Below are 22,571 nucleotides of genomic sequence, written 5' to 3' on the forward strand. Positions count from 1 at the left end.
AGTAGAAATTTTACTTTAAATAAACCATCATCATTTTGAATCATATCCTGGAAGTCTGTCATGAAGATGTAGTACTGCCAGGAATATATCAGAATAAATCACATTTTCAGAAGATCCATCATTGTTTACTGACATCCATGTTAGTTTATTTACCTTTATATTTAAGTATCCCCAGAGATTGTCTTTAGAGTTTAATGTCTAGAAAGTAAATTCTCCGATGTCAGAGATCTGCTCTGCAACAATACTTTTAAGTTGTAAGCACCCTTTAGTAAAACTCAGGTCACCTATTGGAATGGCCCAGGCTGTTGGAGTGGAGCAGCTTCAGGGGGTTCAGCAGAGCTGTGCAGGTCACCCCACACCACCACAGGCACAATGCCACACACAATCACTAAGCATTGGCTCTTAGGCCTTGAAAATAACATGTAGGATTTCTGCAGCAATTTTTGTTCAAGCTGCTGAAATTAAGCCCCATCACTTCGCTCTGAGAAGCTGTGGGTACTGGATTTCTTTTGATGAATAAAATAACCCCTTCTATATCATACAGTGGTCCTATGAGACAAAGATTCTGAGTTCCCTTGTTAAAGCTAACACAAAATTAACATGCTGATATGCTTTTTTACCTGTTGACACAGAAGTGAAAATATTTTTTGGAATGACAACCCTGTCTTCTGAGTTTCGTGCCCAATCAACCATTCCTTTTCTTCCTTTCATGGGGAAATTGATGTCGGTTAAAACAGATGCAGCAGGGAGCTTCTGAATGCTAGCCACTAGCAAGAGAAATCACAAAATCAAACAAAATTATGTTTCATACTGTAAAGCATCAACCGATGGTAACAGTACAGCAATAACAAAAATGTTTAATAATACATTTCAAGCAACGCAGGAATTTATAGGAAACTAACTGGCACAGAAAGTGTAATGTTCCATTTATTACAAAGTTCTACTATGGATTAATTTTGTGGCATTGATCATATAATTTTTCAGTCAGAGTCTGATTAAGTTTCTTAACAGGGATTATTGAGTGTACTGTCTTATACCCTGAAATTCACACATAAGGACATTATTGTGTCTTCAGAGCAAATTCTAAAATGATCAAATGTGACAATGAAAGGAAGAGGATGCTGCAAATTGCTTTGGGAAACATCACTGCTAGATGCTGGCTAATGAAGCAATCATATATCCCCTATACAGGCACAATTTCAAGATAGACCCCTTACAGAGACTCATATATTAAAAGTCCTCATTGTTTCCACACAACTGAGAATAATGCGGTAAGCCCTTGATTTCTTTTTCTTGAAAGAATAATCCCCATTCTGAATTCTTAATTATCTTTTTTCCAACTAAAAAAAGTCCAGATGCCCAAAGAACATCACTACTACACTCGTAGCATTTACAGAAAGACAGAAGAAATAGGTATCAAATCTAATAATAGGCAGTTTGGAATTTTGTTTACTCATCCTCATTTTCTCTCTGCTTCCTAACTGGGCTATTATCTGGGAATCAGTTTCAGCTTTGCTGTGAAATCTAAGGATGACTCCATGGCAACACTGTCAGCGTCTACTAAGACTCAAAGTACTTTTAAGGAACTAAGAGGGCTGCAAGTTTCTGCCCGCTCAGAGAGATGAGGAACACCACATTTGGAGCACCAGCTCTGTTCTTCATGTGAGCTTTGACAGCCATGGATAGCCATTGTCAGTAGCCATTTCCTCTGCAATGCTCCTTCTACCCAATTTAAGAAGAGGCAAATGTAGCTGGAAGAGTCCAGACACCAGGACTATACTTTGATCTACATAATGATTACACTGCAAGGACTCTGCAAGGGGCTTAAATATAAAGACAGTGGCGGGCAGCTGGAAAAGAAATCAGAACAGCAAAATTAAAGTAGAAAACCATTCGGTGCCTCAAGAGTGGATTTTATTTCAAAGGAAACTGTAATTCAAATCCAAGACAAGAGGAAAATTAGGAAGTTAATAATATAAACACTACAGATGTACTCCTTGATAACTGACTCTTAGTTTCAGATTAGACTGGTTATGTATTATAGATTCACATTAGTGAGGTGGTATTTGAGGTTATTTCAGGCTTTCCATCACAAAACTATCACCAGAACTCTAAAATGTTACAACCCCCTTGGGCTCAAATTGGCTGCCCTAAAGGGATACTTAGTCTTGTGAATTTTCAGGTGGTGTGTGGAGGGAGAAGAGTTCAGGTGTTTCAGAATTACTGGGGCATAAAATGGATGGAGTGTTCTCACGTACAATCAATGGTTATGCAGGATATATTAACATTGTAAAAATGGATTTTTCCCACAGTTCTCAAAATCTAAAAAGAATTTTATTTTCCACACAAATAAAATTAAATCCACACTTATTTCATTTTCAAAATAAACTACAGTCTGTATAAGACTTTTTCTTTTTATTTTATTTGTACAGTATTTATCTGTTTATCTTCCTATCTATCTATCTAATTAGCTAGTGCCTTAATACTTCATCCACGTTTCGGATGACAGGTCCCTTTATTGAAATAGGAAATCAATGTCATTCAGTGGAATTCACTCTGCAAAACTGACAACCATTTTAGGACTGGATAAATAGTGAGGGTATAGGATAGTACCTATCTGGACTCTCTCTATCTCTGTATTTTAAGTAGGGCCATTTATTGTGTTACCTAAGCACTACTTAGAACCAAAGACTCCAAAATATTTGTTAATATTTAGGTGATGAATAACACAAAGCATAAACACGAAACCTAAACATTTGGCTTATGGTTTATATGCAAGAAATATAAGCCATAATATGGTTTATATATTTCTATTCCTGGTTCAGACAAGTTTTTCTTCTACTCGCAGTCAAACAAGCCCATTGCCTAGCTAGACCCTGGAACACAGGAGAAACCCCGCTTTTGGAGAATTCTTTGAGGATTCTTTTGATGCCCATTGCTATAAATTACAAGAAAGTGCTTCAATCACACATCAGAACACATACATATTTGATGACTCCCTGATAATTATTGATTCAGAAAAATCTGATTAAGCAGTCTAGTCTAATCAATTTAGTAATTGCTTTGACGCCGAATGGTTTCATTTTAATATCCTTTACAAATACATCTCCTTATGTCTTTATTTCATTTTCATGCTGCAGTTGCAGACAGCCTGTTCAATAGTGTTTTACTCAAAATTTCAGAATTGGCAACTACTAACTGCTCCTACTCACTGAGTAAAATAAAATATCTTTGGAAATGCTTAACTTCAAACTCATAGGAATGGAGAATTTTCCATGACAATCCAAATAAGCTCATTAAACACAGTAATATGTGAACAATACCTAAGCAGTTTATTTGGAGCAGGCCAAAAGCGGTTAATTAATGTGTCAAGAAAATCCTGAGAGAAATAAAAATACTGTAATTCTTGTATGCTAGTCCTTGTAGATCATGGCCTAAAATAGAGAAGCTGTAATGTATTGCTGTTTCCTAGAACCCTGAATGAGTTTTAAGTTGCCTCGTGCAACTTCCAGTAGCTCTCTGACTGATCTGGGTTGCTAAATAATAGAAAATAAAGCAACCAAATAAGTGCCATGACTCATCTTCCCCTTCTCCTTAGTATCTACCTATTAGCTTCTTGTCTTGAACCAAAACAGGTAAGGTTTCAGAATCAGCCCCTTGAAAAATATTATCAGCTTAGGACAGGAAATGGGATTGACTGAAAGGCACAACAGAAAAATGCCTGGATGTTTGCTCATGGACTAAACACAACTTAAGCTCTCACTGTAGAGATTGAGGTTTTAAAATTACAACACAAGACAAATTAAACAGTTGATCCCTATCTTTATCAAAGGCTGAACCAAAAACTTTAGAAAAGATGTTCAAAATCTGAGTCTGAATTCTGTAGCATTCATGGATTTACAAAAGAGGACACAACACTGACTCTGATTCTCCATTCTTGTAAATGATAACATTCTGTGTTTTTTGAGCTTTACAGCACAGTAACCATGTTGATCCCTAATTTACAATCACTTAGGATACAGAGGAAAGGGAATTAATTGGTTTAAAAGGCATCAGTGCCTTGACTGAATTGGAAAACCAGATACAGAAACCTGTGGGATTAGCATATAATGTCAGTTCCTGCTTAACCCTCCCTGTTAGAGCAAGAAAGTAGAACTCTGAATTTGATTGAATTTCAGTCACAGACAAAAGAGACTAGCTATGCGTATTAGCAGCATCATTTGCTCTTTTCCTGTCCTATTTTGACTTGTCCATTGACAGCATACTAGACATATATTATTCAGCATTTAGTAAACTTGAGTTCATCACAGAAGAGGTTTTGATTTTTCAGACAGAGGATTTTATGCTGCCCTTCTTGGACAGCTACGGATACATTTATCTGGGTAAAATAGTCATGAACAGAACATTGTAACAGATGTTCAGAATAAAAAATATGAAAGGACTTTTCTGCTAAAATTCAGAATACTGAGTATATCTGCAAACATCTCTGTTAAGAAGACCAAATTAGAATCATATTTCTATATTTTAGAATTATTCTGTTTCTCCTAAATGCAAAACCTTTGGGGATTTTTTGTATAGAATAAATCAGTTTATTTAAGTGAGCTTATGTTGGACACATGGGGAACAAAGTCTTGCCTGGCTCAAAAAAGCCAGATAGACGTATTGAAGATGATATTCATAACAGATTTTCTCTATCCACTTAAACCCCATTATTTTTAAAGACAATCTGCACAAACACAAATGGTGAAATCCCCTTTTCCAGGCGACCAATTTGTGGATCTGCAGGTTTGCTATGGAACTCTGCATCTGAGAAGGCTTGATGATCTGGTATCCTTGAATATCCTTCTCTCAGTACAAAGATAAATCCACCTCTTATAACAGAAGGGCTGTGGTGAAGTGACATCCTCTTATATGAACATAAGAGGAACAACCAGGTAATTTTCTCTCTGCAAATAATATTAATGGAATATCCCTGCAGTGAACCATCAATCAAGTGTCAGAAAAACACTCCTAAGAAATTCTATTTTAACATACCTAGTATTTCTTATGTTTATCAACACAGAAACAATGTCTTCATAAATTAGAACCTTCTTACACCCTCCTGCTGCGTGGGCAGGCAAGAGAGGGATGTCCCTAGAAACCTGCTGTGCACTTGCATCCCTGAAGCTCATCAGCCCATAGCAGCTGCCCTCTGACTACTCAAGCTTTGGGCAGAAAGACACACTACTGCTATGGGCAGAAGTAGAAATAGTTATTTCATAGATATTTCAGTAGTCAGGCATGAGTTCTGCATGAGTCCTTCCTTTGGTGTCAAGCAAACTGTGCCTTAAATGGGCTCGCTGTTTTGAAGGTTAAGAACAGTGCTTTACGTTAATTAAGAAGCTATTTTAACAGTGATCTCTGAATATTTCTCTTTTGTATTCCATAGACAATACATAGTATTGTATTGGCAACTACAAAACTACCTGTTACCTTTTTGTTGTAAAATAATACATTTATCAGTGATAAGGAATTAATGAACTCATTTCAGCTTTGAACTTGCATGCCCCTCCAGTCCTTTAAACCATATGAAGCACAAGTAAAGACGCAAAAACATCACAGAACTGTATGATGTTTGAATATGTTCCCAAAACCCTTTAAGACATGCCAGCAATATGCTTCCATACCAATAATATGACCAGTATAATATTTAGGATGAGTCAGAAAGCAGCATGGCTTCAGGCAGGATGCATATAATAAACACTCAGATCTCTATATCTCTTCTGCTACTTACATAATTAAAAAAACAGTCATAGGCAGCAGGGAAGTGTTTCCTTTTGGTTTTCTCTACTTCTGTTTTTCAGTACCAAATTCAGTATTTCAGGAAGAACTCAGGAATATAATAATTCCAAAAACTCATGAACTATCACATATGCATTTGCATTCTATTGAGTGGTTTTTGATTGCACATTTGTTATGATAAAAAATATGGTTTGATAAAATTAAAATAAGTAAATAATAAGATTTAAATTCTTATTTTTCCAAACGTTTCCTTGTTCCGGGTATAGAAATAAACATGGAAAATAAAAAGTTAAAAGCTCAAACACTAATTAGAGCATTAACGACTGTTGGTACGGACAATAAAAGCTTTCTCAAAAGAAAAGAAAAGAAAAGAAAAGAAAAGTAATTAGAGCATTAACGACTGTTGGTATGGACAATAAAAGCTTTCTCAAAAGAAAAGAAAAGAAAAGAAAAGAAAAGAAAAGAAAAGAAAAGAAAAAAAAAAGATTGTGGAAACTATTAAAGTTTACTCCCTGAGAAAGAGTTAGAGTATACAAATGGCCATAGCATCACAGAATTTGTCCATGCTATGGAAACTATTACTCCCTGAGAAAGAGTTAGAGTATACAAATGGCCATAGCATCACAGAATTTGTCCATGCTATTTCTGCATGTCCCCCCAGGGGAAAAAAAGAATAATCTTTGAATTTTTATAATTTTACATCATTTTTACTATTTAATTACTACTAATGTGTACTATGAGATGAATATGGCTATTTGCAGATGGTTAACGTGGAACATAAAGAACAAAATCACTTCTAAATTTTCAGATATGAATTACAAGTTTGAAGAAAATCCGACTGAACTAGTGGAAATGTAAACAATTTTTTTATGAGCAGTCAGAAGCAAATGTGTTCTCATGATACATCGAATGCTTCCTGATAAATGCGGTTACTCAGAAAATTGCTTTAAACAAAGCACAGCAGGAGGCAGTACTTCAATAACTAGAAGACAACTCCATCTTCTGGGAGTTACACTGAAGAAGATGAAGACACGAACAGCCAAAGAAACCCCGAGCCACATCCAAGGTACTCTGAGCCTTTTTTTTTTTAACTCTTGGTATTAGTGTGCATTCACACTACAAAGACTAAGGTATCCCTTAGCAACTCTTGCCTTGTCATAAAGCACTTCTCAAGGAAAAGAAAGACTCAACATAAAGCAAGTCAGAAGCTAGAGGCTGATGCAGGAGATAGAATGAGTTGGCATTTAAGTGTATGAGTTTTAATGTTACAGACATAAAAGTGAAAACCATGGTAATGCTGAGGGGGCAAGGCCACCTGCAACTTCATTTTAGATTGACTGCACAGGGAAGGTGCAGAAACCAAGCATTTTTCCATCACTAAGGTCATGTAATCACACAAAATGGCATCTTGAAGAACTTTCAGATACAACTATAAGCAAATTAAAACTGAGAGAAATTACTCTAGTATAGAATCTTGGAACATTAGTAGTACGGAAGTATGGAAGTGGCTAGGGAATCCTAAAATGTAGAGCCTGATTAAAGCCCTATGCTGGGAAACAGATATGGAGGAAATCCTTGCAGGTGGCCCTCATTTTTACAGCAATTCACCAGGCATAGATACATTTCTCCATGTGTCTTCCCAGAAGCCTTCCAATTGGAGTGCCTCGGTGCTTTCTTTATACTTCAGCTCCATTAAGATTAAGACCTTAGAGAGAGCAGCAGGTAAGATCCTCAAAAGCTATCTAGGAGGAAAGGAGGTGCAAAACCGTATTTAAATATACATTTCACAACAGGCACAATACATAAGGTAAGGGTTCAGAAGAAAGGCAGATTTGCTTAATTCATCCCAATAACTGAGAGGCGTCTCAAATTAGTGCTTTGCTAAATTCTTGACTCTACTAACCTAGGAGAGAGAAAGAATGTAGCCATAATCTCAGTACTTCCTGGTCAGCATCAAATGACTTCTCTAGTGGATATCTTCCATTCTGAGTTTCCTATTCCACCTGGAGACCAAGCTGTAATAAACCAGGGCACCCCCATCACACACACCCCTCTACAGCTTTAGCTGCCCATGTCCAGAACCAGCTCTGACATGATGCAGCTTTCTAAACCAGGTCAGCTTCTGTGAGAAGGGCTGTGAGAAGTGGGGGTCCATGCCCCTTCACTCAGGAGCTACGCTTCAGCTCAATCAGCTGTGACTATCCATGGCCATGTATTTTGGTTGTTTGAACTTTGGTCTGAAGATTTGGCACTAAGGTCAAGCACCCTTGGACCTGCCTTTTCACCAGTGGACTGTTAGCTGAGTACCACCACTGGACCAGATCTTGACCCTGACACTGTGACTTGACCTCCTGGCTTGATGTCAGACCTGCCTCTTGCTATGGACTTGTCAGGTAATCTGGAGTAATAGCTGGGCCTGGCTAACACCACAGACCTCTGCTCTTCGTGTTTGGGTGCTGTAGGACATTGTCTTTGCCAGTGAGGCCACTGTGCATGCCCTGCTGCCTTCTGGTTTCCCTCACAGAGCAGTGCACTCTTGCTTCTCCCTGAACCCAGCATCTGATAAGCAGGTGCTGCAACATCTACGGGTTAAATGCCTTCAGGACACCCTTGAGCAGAGTCATACAGAAAATCTGAAACAGAACTGTTACAGAAACACAGGTCTCCTGTGTCTCAGTTTCATGTTCAATCCATGACTCCAACCTTCCTCACAGGAATTCATAACTAGATCTTTGTTTTCTGGAGGCATGTGTTAATTCAACTTGAATGTTCTCCACGGAGGAGATAAAGCGGATTAAGATTTGCTTAAGGGACTGTAAAAAGTTGTCCTGGGGTACTGTGAAATCTAATTGTCAGGGTAATGCATACATGCTTTATTTAGATTGTTTACATCATGCATGGCACAACGAAAACTCAGTCCCTCAGTGGGACATATAGACGCTCATCCAATATAAGTACTAAGTAATACTAATTAGACTGAGTTTGATTTACTTCTTCACGTTGTTGAATTCTAAATTAACTTTTACAACTCAGGAGAAATATCTCAGAGCTATTACGGTAATTTCAATAAAACAACTGCACAATGAGGAGACGCTTTAAAAAATTCTAACTAGAAAATTTGGCCTATAAAGCCTGGCAGAGCGTGGTTATTACGAGCTGTTATAATGCAATCACATGAATCACTGTGGCATGTGGACCTTGTGCTCAACTCTTGTTATCCAATTCTGGTCACCCCCTCTCCAGCATCCCCTGCTTCTTCCCTCCCACTCTCCCTAAACAAGAAACTTTTCGTGTTGATCGAAGTAGTGGGAGGAGGAATCAAAAAGATCCAAGCAGCTAAGAAAGGAATGAAAACCAACAGGCAAGTAGTCTGCTAAGTAAAATGTTATACCATTACTGCTTCCCCTTTATGAATTCAGGTGCCTTGTATGTCCATTAATTTTGACTGCAGTTGGCAGAAAAAGATAGAGATGCTTAATTCATATTGTTTGGCTTGCCTTCTCAGGGTTTTAAAAAAATCTGAATTTTATATGTATTGCATAGTCAGCTTAAACTGAGTTTTAGGAATATTGGATTAATCCTTGCCTGTGACCAAGGACATAAAAGGTATGCACGTTATTCCTGAGATCAGTGCCAAAGTTAATCATAGATTCTGGTCAAAATGTTTAACCCCAGATACAACACAGTGTTATACCTGCAGCAGATAGGTTTCTAATTCTTAAAAAGTCTGTTTGTATTCGGATCAGCTTTTCAGAAGCCTTTACAGTGCTTTCAGTTCTGCTTTTACATGCAGGAGATGATAACTACTACTTTGGACATTTAATCTGTAGAACACACCGCGAATAAGAAAACATCTTCTCTGGTTTTCTTGAGGCACGACAGATGTCATCAAAAGGAGCCATCATCATGCCTGGCTCTGCAACATTTGCATTGCTAATATATACACTTGATATAACTCTGCTCTCTCTTTGGCCCTACATCCTATCTGCAACCTATTTTCTCCTACAGTCATTCCAATACGAATTTTGCCTTTATTGTTATTGTTATTTCTTTAATTTTTTATGCCATTCATTGCAGTGTGTTTATGAAATTTTTATTCAGGAGTCCCCCAAACTGAAATTATACTGCTTTGGCTAACCAACCCTTATTTCCTGGAAGTATTGCCTGTAGGTAGAAGCTCTATAAAGTTATAATTCATTTCTACAATGTGCAATACTCCAGAAAACACAACTATATCTGTGATATAAAATGAAAAGAAAGAGTTTACTCCAGACTGTTTGCTCATGTTATTTCATAAAAATCATGGTGAATTCTTTTTAAATGGAATATCACAAACGTGAAATATGGAAATAAGAAGCAGAGATGGAATTTTTGTTTGCTACTGAACTAGAGCTTTTGCGACCCAACAACATAACATAATTGCTTCAGTTAATTTCCTGTACCTGAAAGCACTAACACAGACTGACTGAATTTATGTGCCAGAGAAGCTATTAATGTACTGAAAATTTCTGCAAATCTTGTTAAAAAATAATTACAATTTTTGTCTTGCAAAATCATTCAGCATCAAGTATTCTATATCTGAGTCCAGTTTTGCTATTACTGCCTTGCCGTATTTGGGATAACTGTCATTATCTCCACAGTCAGACCCAGGAGATAGCCAGAAAAAAAACCAAACCAACATTTCTTGCCTTCCAACAGTCTTTGAGCACTTACAAATTATAATCTACATTCAAGGTGGTTTTCTTAGTACAAATCATTCCCTGGAGAACTGGACAACCAAAAAGTGCTGTTTTATATTATCCTTTTCCCCCACCATATCCTGATTATAGCATTGTTACCCAACAAACAGTATTTTACAGGATGTTGTAAAGAAAATGGCTTTTTTTTTCCCCTTTCATTGTTTTCCCCTCTCTGTTTTGAGTAGTTTCTATAGCACTATAGTTTTTATAGAATATTTTTCATGTATTAAATGGGTTTTCTATCTCTAATCCCAAAACATCTAAATGGTGCTTTATTGGAAGCCAAACTAACTGTGCTCTGATGGCAAACATTCATAACAAAATTTCTGAACGGAAAGAAAGAGGAACAAAGTTAAGGGTGGGTGTAAGGATGCTCAGTTATTTGACAACATTTTGCAGCAGTCACTTTTTTGCAGAATCCCAGGTGTGGACAGCATAATCTGGACCTATCTCGATATGAACTGTGGCTATTAATTAAATTTTGATGATTTAAACATCAAGTATCTAAACTCATATTGAATTCTACAGTTACACGATGTTTATTGCAAAGGGTCATTTGAATGGTAATGAAGCATTTTCAAAAAGTGCTCAATGTCATCATTCAGCAAGTGAGACTTTCAGGGCATGTGCTGAGACAACATACTGGTTGCACTGCTTGGAGCAAGAAATTAAATGGACATAAAATATTTTTTTTTTTACCAAAATTTACGCCAACATTCACATAAACATTAAAAATGGAACTGATGAGAATTTAGCATAGCCAATGTAGGAAGGAAAATCAGTTCAGTGAAACAGCTAATTTAATCACATTAATAGGAATAGACAAATTTTATTATTCAACAGAGATATGTAAGATTGAAAATTATATACAAGGTAGAAGAAGAGGGGCACAGGAGCCCTTAAACAAAACCTGCAAGTACTTTTTAACAAGTAATTCCTTGGGCTTTTTAATAATGACCTACTATATCTAGGTTATGCTTGTAGAATTTTTGTATTATGTCTTCTTTCATTTTTAGTTCTTTCTGTCATGGATTAAATTCAGCTTGGGCCCAAATGATTAAACTGAGAACAAAGAAACCTCACTGGAACAGTAACTTGCCCATGCTTTCCTCACATTCCTGAGAAAACCCCAGCCACCAACTCCAGAATCATTTTCTCCTTTAGTCCAAACCTCAATATACTATAGACTTGATCCAAATGAAAAAACTCCTACCCATTTAATACTTCTACTAAATGAAACTACTTCAATGTGAAAGATGGCAATATAAACACTGAGTCCTCATTTTTTGTACCACCAAGAGGTTTAAATGCTGTGAAGAAACAAAATAGTATTTTGGTAATTTAGCAATTCTTAGCTTGTCAGACAGCCTGTGATAACTGACCACCACAGCTGGGAGGTAAGATAACTTTAAGATGTTTTAATGGAAGGTTTGGCTTTATTCCAGTGAAGCACAGAATCTAAAAAAAAAAAAAAATCTTAAAAATAAAATAAATAAAAAAATTCAGATTGAACACTCCCATCTTACGCCCAGTTATAGCTAGGAGAGACTCTAAACATTGCTAAAACCAGTGTCAGTGAGGGTTAATGTGAGCATAGAGAACGCTCACAAGAGGGACAGTATGCTGACACGAGTGACAGGTAATAATTTGGATCCAGCAGCTGGTGCTATCAATAGAAATTATATCTACAGGAAAAAAAAATCCATAAAAAGGACACGTGTGACTCACTAGACAAGAGACTCCCTCAAACCATACATTAAAAAGCTCAAGAAAAAATATGTTATTAGATAATTTAAAGATTAACAACATTATGAAGAGAAGAAAATATTCTAACAAACGCCTACAAGAAGAAAAAATAGCCAAATTTCTTCACAGTTACTTACCTCCTTATTTTCCAAGCTTTGAAAGAAAATTCCTAAATGCATGCTTCAAGTACATTCAAAGAACAAACACACATATTCAGCAAGATCCCTCCAATATCTTGTCAAATAAAATGATAAACAGTATAACATAAACACTCCAAACTCTGAGCTCTGCTGTTGAATACCATTTCTAAGGAGATGAACTAGTGCCATATTTCAGTGTCTTACCCTCTTGATGTGCAGCTCCTATCATTTCAGTTTATGAGAAATTTGGATATTGATAATTTCGACTTCTGAAAATTATTTCTAAGTACAACCAGGAATGTAAAATAGATGATGCAGTATAAAATCACCAGTCTTGTTTTGCAGTAGTGGAACTATTCATCCAAGGAACAGGTATAAGTTCAATTTGGCAAAGTTAAATGACAGTCATTTTGCAGAAATTAACTTTTCTTTGTGCATTGTTGACTGTGAATGGAGACCATTATTTTTCATTGCCGAGATAGTGATACAATTTTCAAAGCTAAATGAGCATTAAAAACATTCATTTCTATGCTTCTGCAATGAACAATCTAAGATACCTAATGGCGAAACGAGACATTCCTGTTACTCTTTATGAACATATTGTACCCTCTTGAGGTGAAAATGAGAAAGGAGGGGATAAACCTGCTGTATCAGCTCCCATTTTAGCTACGTTGCTCTACACCAGGACCAGAGACAGGATTTTCTGCACGTTACTATACTAATATACTATTTGACTGTATATTTACTTGAAATCAACCTCCTTGCAAGATACTTGACTATTGAGTAACAGAAGATAGTATGAGGCCGTAAGATTTTAATAACAATGTATTACAAATAATAGCTTATAACTAACGATGCTATTAATGAATGTAATTGGCAGTAAAAGTGGAAGACCTTCTAAATTAGAAAAAAAATCAACGAAATAATAGTTATTAAAGAACAGCATAAGCTTTGAGCCACAGACTATATGAAAAGACATTCATGTAATGAGATCAATTATATTTTCTGTAAGACCATTTCCCAAATTATATTCTTCAAAGATATAGAGAGGAATGCTGTCTATGGCTGATTACACATCTCCATGTATATAGAGAGTGTTTGTTAAAACAGAAAAAGAAAACCAACCGCAATAATATCAAGCTATTTGGCACCACTGTAGGGCAATTTAAGCATTTCTGCTCCTTACATCCAGTACTGTTCAAACACTGCAAGCTGCAGAGCTGTGCCACATATTTTGAGTGAGAAAAAGTCTGTAAAATAAGATTCAGAGAAAGAAAAAAAAAATAGAAAAAAAGAAATCTTTTACAGACTTCCTCCTGAAATTTTCCAAGGTGGGAAAAAGCTATAGTCATCCATAGTAGAACCATCCCCTGATTTATACTACAAACCTTATCAAAGATCCTCTGTCCCAGCCTTGTGCCACAACAGTGGACAGGGTCATAAAACTCACAGCTGAAGTTGAGAGAAAGCAGAAGAAAACAAACAAAACCCCTTGAAATGAGTGAACTTATGGGTTTCATAATGTTCAGCCCCTGTTATTGATTTTAGAAAATCTGGTAGACGGAAGCTGTGGGACACTTTGAACTGATCTTACTGACACTATTGGGTCTGTTACCATTATACAATCAGGTCTTAACAGAATTGCAGAGATATACGTAGTATCAATATACTGTAGTGCAATCCTCCATATTTAAAAAAAAATAATAAAAAATTACACAGGCACAAACACAATAACTCTGAATTATATTGGCCTATGTTTACATGGCTTTCAAGTTTGATCTCAACAATATCTTATAATTCCACTGCAAAAATAATTATTTACCATAAAACTACTTTTCTCTGACATTAATAATCCACTAACACCCTTATGAAACTGACTTCAAAAGTGAAAAATGCTCATCTGGTTTGTTACCTTGATTGTTATGTTACTTTCAGGCTCTGCAATTTGAAAGAGGCAGACCTGTAGTGCTGTTTGGCATTAAAGCCTACTGTCATCACTGAGGAAACCAAACACTTTGCAACACAGCAGGTTGATTTGTCTAATATTCTAGATGGAAGTTATTTCCCTACCTGTCCTGGTTTTTTTTGTTTTGTTTCTTTTTTCTTTGTTTTTTTTAAATTTCTTTTTTAATTTGTTTGTTTGGGCTTTTTTTCTTTTTTTTTGTTTGGTTTTCAGTTTTGGGGGTTTGTGGGCAGTTTTGGTTGGTTGGTACAAACCTGGGCTGCTGTTATGTCCCATCCTTAGCTTGGTATAAACCATGCTACCTCCACGTGCACAATGGAGCTCATTTTGGGGTAACAGACCTCTCTCTGACACGCTGCAAGCAACGTGCAGAGCTGATGGCTCTCTTAAGTCTGTGTAAATAGTATTGTCTGTTGACTCAAGAGTCTCAGATAGGAAATAAGTCGACTTCCACTGACTTTTGCTAGTCTTCACCAGCTGAAAGTAAGATTCTCAGTTTTATTCCTATTTTAACTAATTGATATTTTGTGGGTTCTTGGGGAAAGCCTCTGTCATTCATTATATTGGCCTGCCTGGCCCAAACAACACCACCTCCTTTCTTTTTCAGTCGTGAGTGAGTAACAAAACCCTGTAGAATTCACTAAAACTGAGGGCGAACTTTTAAAAAGTGGCCGGTCATAAACCAGACAATTCCTTCAGAAAAAAAACAAAAAACCAAACAGTTTTGCTCAAGTAAAAAGGGGGCTTATAAACAGAATGATTCAGAAAAGCGTTTATGGAGGTAGAAATTTAGGAATGATACCTACACCTAAATGCTGTGAAAAGTTATTTTCACAAATGGGCTGCTGACACTGCTTTCTGTTTCAGTTAGAGGCACTTTTTTTTTATTAGACTGCAGCCTGGGTGTCTGCATGTATTATAGTTTCCATTTCTTTAGAACCTTTTACTTCACTGTATCATATTTCATATAAGGTAGCAAAGGGAAATACCTTACATTATTCCAGTTTCCTACAGCAGCCATTTAAAAATACCCAACGGTTTATTTATTTGGCTTCACCTTTAAGGATAATTAATAAATAAATAAAAAATTACCAAATCATACACACAAAACTAACTACTGAATTATGACTACTACTTAGAATTAAGTTAGATTTTTATCCACATTTGTGAAGATTGTTTGATAAAGATTCATATAGACATTCCCTTGATATTAGTAATTTTTAATCTTCAGTGCTGAGAGCTGTATTTCCTCAGGATCACTGAGGACGCAGTTTTAGAAAAGAGAGAAAACGACCCCACTCTTTTAAGTACTGTTCACAGCTACATTTTCAGGGAATGTGAATCATTTAATAAGCTTACTTGATATTGAGAAAAGAAATATGAGCTCTCAATCATTTACTTCAGGCGTTAAGTCAAACGCTGCAATCAGCTAGACCTTCAAAGTGTGCATGGAGTTTCTCCCCTTTAATCAGTGGAGAAAGCTTGAGTCTTCTGCAAGCCAACATATTGATCTGATCAGGGAATGGCTGAGAATGCTCCAAAGGAAATTAGATGAATATATATGGAGCAGAAGTATATAAGGGTATAAAAGACAGCCCAATTTCCCTTTCTCTATGCTTTTCCTACTCTTTTGTCTATTTTTCTCTGAAAACTTTTAGAAAACTCTGAAAACTGTAAACTTTAGCCTTAATTACGCCTCCCAGAACTGGTTTCTCCCCCCTGAACTGTGCCCTGACATTGTTTAGGCAGGTGCCAGGAATCAGACAGTATGGGACACGGTGGGACAGTTCTCAAGCCTGCATTTGGTGCTCTTTGAGTCATGTGTCTAGACACAGCCAAAAAGCCAGATCCTAGCCTCAAATGGGAAGATGATAGGCATTGACCGTTCTAGGCTGTTTTGAGAAGAAATGGGATATGAAGACAATGGAAACTGAAAAATTCTATATAATATGTAATAAAATATAGGAAAAGATTGTTAGCGAAATGTTGCTTCCTTTGGTGTATATTTCACTAGTTATTAAAAAACTAGAAATCTGAAGAGAATAAAGAGAAACTAGAAATCTGAAGAGAATAAAAATACTCCATGAGTTAAAGGGATCTTGTGTTTTTATATCTTTAGGAATGTATTTTATTGCAAAACCATGCAAGTTTCACCTTTTTTTTTTCCTTGTGAAAATTTATTTTTGACAAAACCAAAAATATATTAATCATGATGGAGATATTTACACGTAAACTGTGACACACTACAAGGAATGATTCCTGTTCACCTTCTTAAAAATAGTAAGTGCAATCCGGACAGTGGTTCCTTAAATGCTGTATACCCTTAAATTTTGCTTTGTGAAAACATGGATTATTCTGGAATGCCTTTGTGAAAAAACTTTTTCTCTTGGAGAGAGATTTGAATGGCTGGTTTGGGCCATTCTATGGAATTTGCATTTTCATTTGTCTGACAGGTCCGATTTTCTTTCTACTGGGAGAAAATGTTGACATTTTACTAGCTGAATTTTTATTAAACACAAATATCTACTTTAAAATTCATAATACTGTGCTTTAGCACTACACAGCCTCAGAACAAGGATTAATTTAATTACAAATTAATTCTGAGTATATGTGTTTGTAATTATTAAAATAGTTGTTTCCTGGCTGAAAATTTTAGACATTTTCTTTACAACGTTTGACAACTTAATATCAATGCTGTCTGCTTTTTTTCCATCTTCTTTGATATATTTGAAAAAAGAACCTTTCAAATGTTAAAACCAATTCAGTCTCTTGGTTTATTCTTGGTCAGTATGATATTTATTATATATGAGTTAAAGCGTCTTGAGTATCTCGTATCTTTAAGATACACACCACTAAATGATACAAACAAAGATAAGCAGAGCAGGCAGATGCCATTAGGATAAGTAAATGAGCCATATAGTGTGGAGAGGCTTCTAAAGAGTATAAACAGGATCTACAATTTACAAGACTTGAAAATCTTACCTTGGGAAAAGGTGAATGAACACACAATAACAGACAGAAACCCAGCTGGCTCTTTTTGTAGGATTCTAAGAGACACTTGAGAAGCCTTACAGGATATTACCTAACCTTTTGGTACAAATTTCATGGATATGAACATGGAATGGAAGATTGAAGGGGAAACAACACAGACAAAGACACAACACAATGGACACTCCTTTAAAATTTTCTCCCCTATGGCATCCTAGACTGTCTGGGAAGGCAGAACTCAGACTTTGTTGTCTACCAATATTGATAAAGCTTATATAAGCAGCTCAGTATGAACCCTTAAACGAAAAATTATACATTAATTACTGTACTGTATCAGATTACTCATCAGAGTATCAGTGTCACAGTAGCCATTTTTAGATAGAGGTAACAGATTGTTAATTAGAAGCTGATTTATGCATGGAAGCACGGCTTACACCTCTTCATTTTTCATATAATATCATAGCTATCTGCATTCACCACGTAGATTTTTTTTCTATCACTTGTTTTTCCTGTATCCCTCTTAAGACCTTGCCCTCATGCTCATTCAGAATTAAATGTGCTTAATGCATACTTTAGTTAAGAATCTTTGTTTTTCCTGTGAGCAAGATTGTTTTAAACAGACATGCCAGCCTAGTTTCTCTTTTAATTCACTTTTCAGTTGTGTACATCTAGTCCCTTTTAACAATATGTTCTCAAATATCTGTTCTACTTATTCCAGTTTTCAATCTGTTATTTTTTTTTATCATGCAGCTCTGAACATCTTTGTGTTCACAGGTTTTATTTACTCACAAAGTAGCACTCCTCTTTACTTTCACTGACATGCATCATTCAAGCCTGAACTGGTCACTGGGCTGTCTTTATAGCCAGTGGAAGAACTTCCAGAAGGCAACACATGCCTTTAGATGTCTGAGACCATATGAATTGCTCTCCTGAGGAGCAGTTTCCCTTCACTATAAAGGAAGCTTAGGTTGACTTTGGTAAACTTTGTGATGCTTAAAGTAAGTAAAATGAGTCCCAACCATATAATCTCAATTGAAAAGAGCGTTGCAAGCGATGGCTACTGAAAATATAATAAAATAATAAAAAAATGTCTTTAGACTGCTCTTTTTGCACACTAATTTTGTTCTTTTCTCTGAGCTCTGCTGAAAAGTGACCATGGGATTTCACTGAATTCTTTTAGATCCCTACATGATGTATGGTTTGAACTGCTGCCTTTTACATGCTCTGTCAACACTGAACTTAATCTGCCAGTGGATATCCCCTCCTTTTCATTTTGCTTTACCCTCTGGAGATCTTCAGTTTTTCCTGTCTTTGACCAGGCTAAATAACTTTGTCATATCTGCATATTTTAGAACATTACTGATCACTCATACATCAGTATTCATAAAATTAACATTAACAAAAAGTGGCTTTTCTCATGCTGAAAATTCTGTTTACTTTCTGTCAGTTCCAAATAACATCCATGATAACACACTGCACTTCAAGATTATTTGGTGTTCTCATAGATGTCTTCTAAGAGCTGTAAGCTTGATTTTTGACAAGTAAGTCTCCTTTAACCATTTTTTTGGCTGCTGTTCTTAATGAAATTTGACAAGAAGGAAAATTTCCCATTGCAAAAGACTCTGCTGTAGAAATATGCATCTCCTAATGCTGCTCCATATTTTCAGTTCCACATCACACCTATACCTTAAAAGACAGTTAGCATGTGGCACTTCAACCTTCCAGTCTAGTATTATTTTTTTTTAATTAAAGGATGAATATACCTTGATAGCAGTCCAGCCACCTTTTAGTACATTTCTTCAGAACTATTAATGGTTTACTGCAATGGAACCCCAAATGAGCCAAAGCCCTGAGGTAGATCTGCTTAGGCTTTCAGCGCTCCAAAAAAAGTTCAAAAGGCTGTTAAAAGCCAGGATTAGTTCTTTGATCAAAAATCAGAAACTCATCTTTTAAACAGGGAAGATGGAAAGCAAGTAGTTAACACAGAATGGTAATATGTCTAAAAGCTTCTCTCCCACTATATGTTGTATCCTTGCAGGTGGGTCTGTGCTTTCAGCTAATTCAGGGACTCTGAGTGGTAGCAAAAGCTCCTGTTTTTCGCACTATCGTCTTCTGTGCCTGCTCAGCTGGTCCTGAGGAGGAGGAGGAGGTGGAGGAGGAGGAGGAAGAAGAAGAGAAGGAGCAGGATGAGGAAGGAGGCTTCCACCTCCTATCAGCAGCTTTTTTTTCGCCTAATCATTTCTTAAAAGAATATAATATAGAACTGAGAGCACACAAATAAAACAAATACCATCTGTCCCAGTCATACATGATCAAAACAAATTGTTGCTTTTAAATTTGTTAAGTTTTTCATCGCATATTCTGTATCCCTGAGAGAACAGCTAAGAGGAGCTGGGCCTTGCATTAATGGCAATGCATTTGATTTGACTGAGCTGCCTAAATAAACCCCAAAGCACAGATACTGGATCATCTGGATTTGAAACCAGTCTCTGACGTTTTCTTCACAAGCAACGAAAAATTGGAGTTAAAAGCCACCACACTGAGAAAAGTTTATCAGTGGCATGGTCCTTAAGGACCTTCTTAACTACTTCTAAATGTATAATAATGTGGCTTGGTATAGCCCACCAAATGGTTAAGGCAACTTTCATCACTTCCCATGTGTCGTGAGCTGAGAATGTGCAATGGGCAGTGATCCTCTTTGGAGGATCTCAGATTAGCATATTGTGCTGGTTTGGGCTGGGATAGAGGTAATTTTCTTCACAGTAGCTGGTATGAGGCTGTGTTCTGATTTTGTGCTGATGACACAGGAATGTTTTCAGTATTGCTGAGCAGTGCTCACACAGAGTCAAGGCTTTTCCCGACCCTGCTGACCAAAGGGATATTCCACCCTGGATGAGGTTAGGCCTAGGATATAAAGTTTGGGGGAGAAGAAGGAAGGTGGGAGGGGCATTTGGGGTGATGGTGTTTTGTCTCCCCAAGTAACCATTACCCATGATGGAGACCTGCTTTCCTGGAGGTGCCTCAACACCTGCCTGCCCGTGGGAAGCAGCGAATGAATTCCTTGCTTTGTTTTGCTTGTACACCCAGCTTTTGCTTTACCTATTAAACTGGTTTTAGCTCAAGCCATGAGTTTTCTCACTTTTACTCTTCCAGTTCTCCCCCCCATCCCACCAGCTGTAAATAACAACTGGCTGTGTGGTTCTTAGCTCCCAGCTGGGATGAAACCATGACACGTACCTCTCAAATTGTACACAGACCGCTATAGTGCCATTCAATTAAAAATGAACTTGTAAACTGAAATTCAGAGAAGAAAACCAAGAACTCAGTGCACTACTGTGAAATTTTCTACAGAACTGGATTTTTTTTTTTTCTGACTGGAAGCAGCACTTCATATTTAGTACTGAATCGTTTTTCTCATATATCTGAACTGCAGAATGGTTCTAAAATTAAAATATGGCAAAAGGCATTTAAAATGCTGAGGCTGAGGGAATATTTTATGGTAAATAGCTATAGAATAACTATTGTATAGTCCTGTTTAAAGGTGAATATATAAAAGCTTGGCCTCCTTTCTGCACATATCTGATTCCTGCATGGGATGTGTTTGCTGACTTAAATAACAAGAATGTTATTACAAATTATAAAACAAGACCTCACATGTTTTTAAACTCTTGTCGGTACAGCAGAATTAATGCTAAGACAAAACAACAACTGCATAGTTAATTCTTCTCAGTTAAGATCAACACAAATGTTCCCTAAGTTCCAAGTACGTCACCAGTTGCGCCAGCTCCCTGAGGGTAACTGCACTAAACCTGTATTTGTTTATACAAAATAAGAAATTACTCCTTGCTGATAACAACCTTCAGTCCCCATCTCACCATGCCACCTAAGCTTAAGTATTTTGATCAACGAGTTGCATGGCAGTGACCCTGTCCTTTTTTGCCAGTTGACCCAGCAAAGAGAGGATAAACTCACGATGATACGTCAAGGCACAGAGTGAGGTAGTCAGGATAAACCAATAAATTCATTTCACTTTCCTCAGTTCCTTTCTATTCCTTTGATGGCTATATAGCTAAGAACAGACCTACTCCTGAGTGCCTAAAAATATCTTGTATGTGGGAAGAGAAAGATAATCAAAAGAGACTGTTAAGATTATGCAGTTATCTAGACCACTCAGTGCACTGCACAGTTTCTGATTCAATTGGAAAGTTGTTACCGTTTCCCATTTGAAGCCATGAATATGTAGAGACACAGATTATTTGAATGCATCTTCTTAAAACATTTTCCAGCATTTTTTTATACATTTTTCAGAGGACAAACAGATCAGAATGTAGTACAACATGCCAAGCAGCACGGGCTGTGCTCTTTAAATTAGTGCACCTTTTTACTTTGTCATAAAAATGCCAAGGAACAAGCATTTCAAGAAAGATACTGGCTTTGCTTTATAAATTTGTGCAGGGTCTAGCGTAGTGAAGGACTGACAGCTGGAACACTATATCCCTGGTTAAAAGCTAAAGCTCCTCATACTGCCTACTGAAATCTTTTAACATTTTAAAACTGCCAGAGCTCTTTTTCGAGAGTTCTTTGACACGTCTCCAGTACAAGGCTGTGTTTTGGAGGGGCTAAGTGTTTACAGTCCTGTCAATCTAAATATGAACTGGACAACAATAATAAATATTTATTACTGTACAGGAAATTAGATATTCAATAGGGACATTCCAACAATTTATCTGCTTTATTCTGCCAACTAATTTCTAAATGACCATATACCTACAGATGTAGGAGTATGCTACCTGCAAATCTGAAAGAATGTATTGATACTGGCAGCTTTGCTACCAGGCAAACATACATTTTGAATTTGTTCATTACATACAACTACCTAATATTTTCCTGGCATTATAAAAGTGCAGTTACGGAAAGTTAATTGAATAATGAAGATAAAAAGCAAGATTAAATGCTTGGAAAATAGCTTTCAAAATATATTTTTTTTTTAATTTTTAACTAAATGCTGTGACATTGCAGAAGCATTTATGGCTACCAATAAATGGAATTCAGTTGCTAAGAATCTTCATCTTTGATGTTTGTTATTATTTGATTTTATTGCCTGGCAACTGTCCAGCGCGGAAAACAAAGTTTGAAAAATAAATCTAAATAAATTTTTGAAACTGTCACGTATAGAAAAAACTGACGTAAGATTTTTTTTTCATTATTGCTTAT

The 22,571-nt window shown here is 36.6% G+C and overlaps 1 protein-coding gene across 1 annotated transcript in view; it reads right to left on the bottom strand.

Annotated features, from left to right (window-relative positions):
• The window catches only part of ADGRB3 (adhesion G protein-coupled receptor B3), a 450,308-nt gene that overhangs the window by 199,431 nt on the left and 228,306 nt on the right, over positions 1-22,571 (bottom strand). Inside the window, exon 13 of the mRNA XM_014937019.1 lies at positions 621-767. Within this exon, the coding sequence (XP_014792505.1) occupies positions 621-767 (147 nt within the window). The remainder of the gene's footprint in view (positions 1-620; positions 768-22,571) is intronic.

Source organism: Calidris pugnax, unplaced genomic scaffold (genome assembly GCF_001431845.1).
Source record: "Calidris pugnax isolate Ruff unplaced genomic scaffold, ASM143184v1 scaffold12, whole genome shotgun sequence".
NCBI lineage: Eukaryota > Metazoa > Chordata > Aves > Charadriiformes > Scolopacidae > Calidris > Calidris pugnax.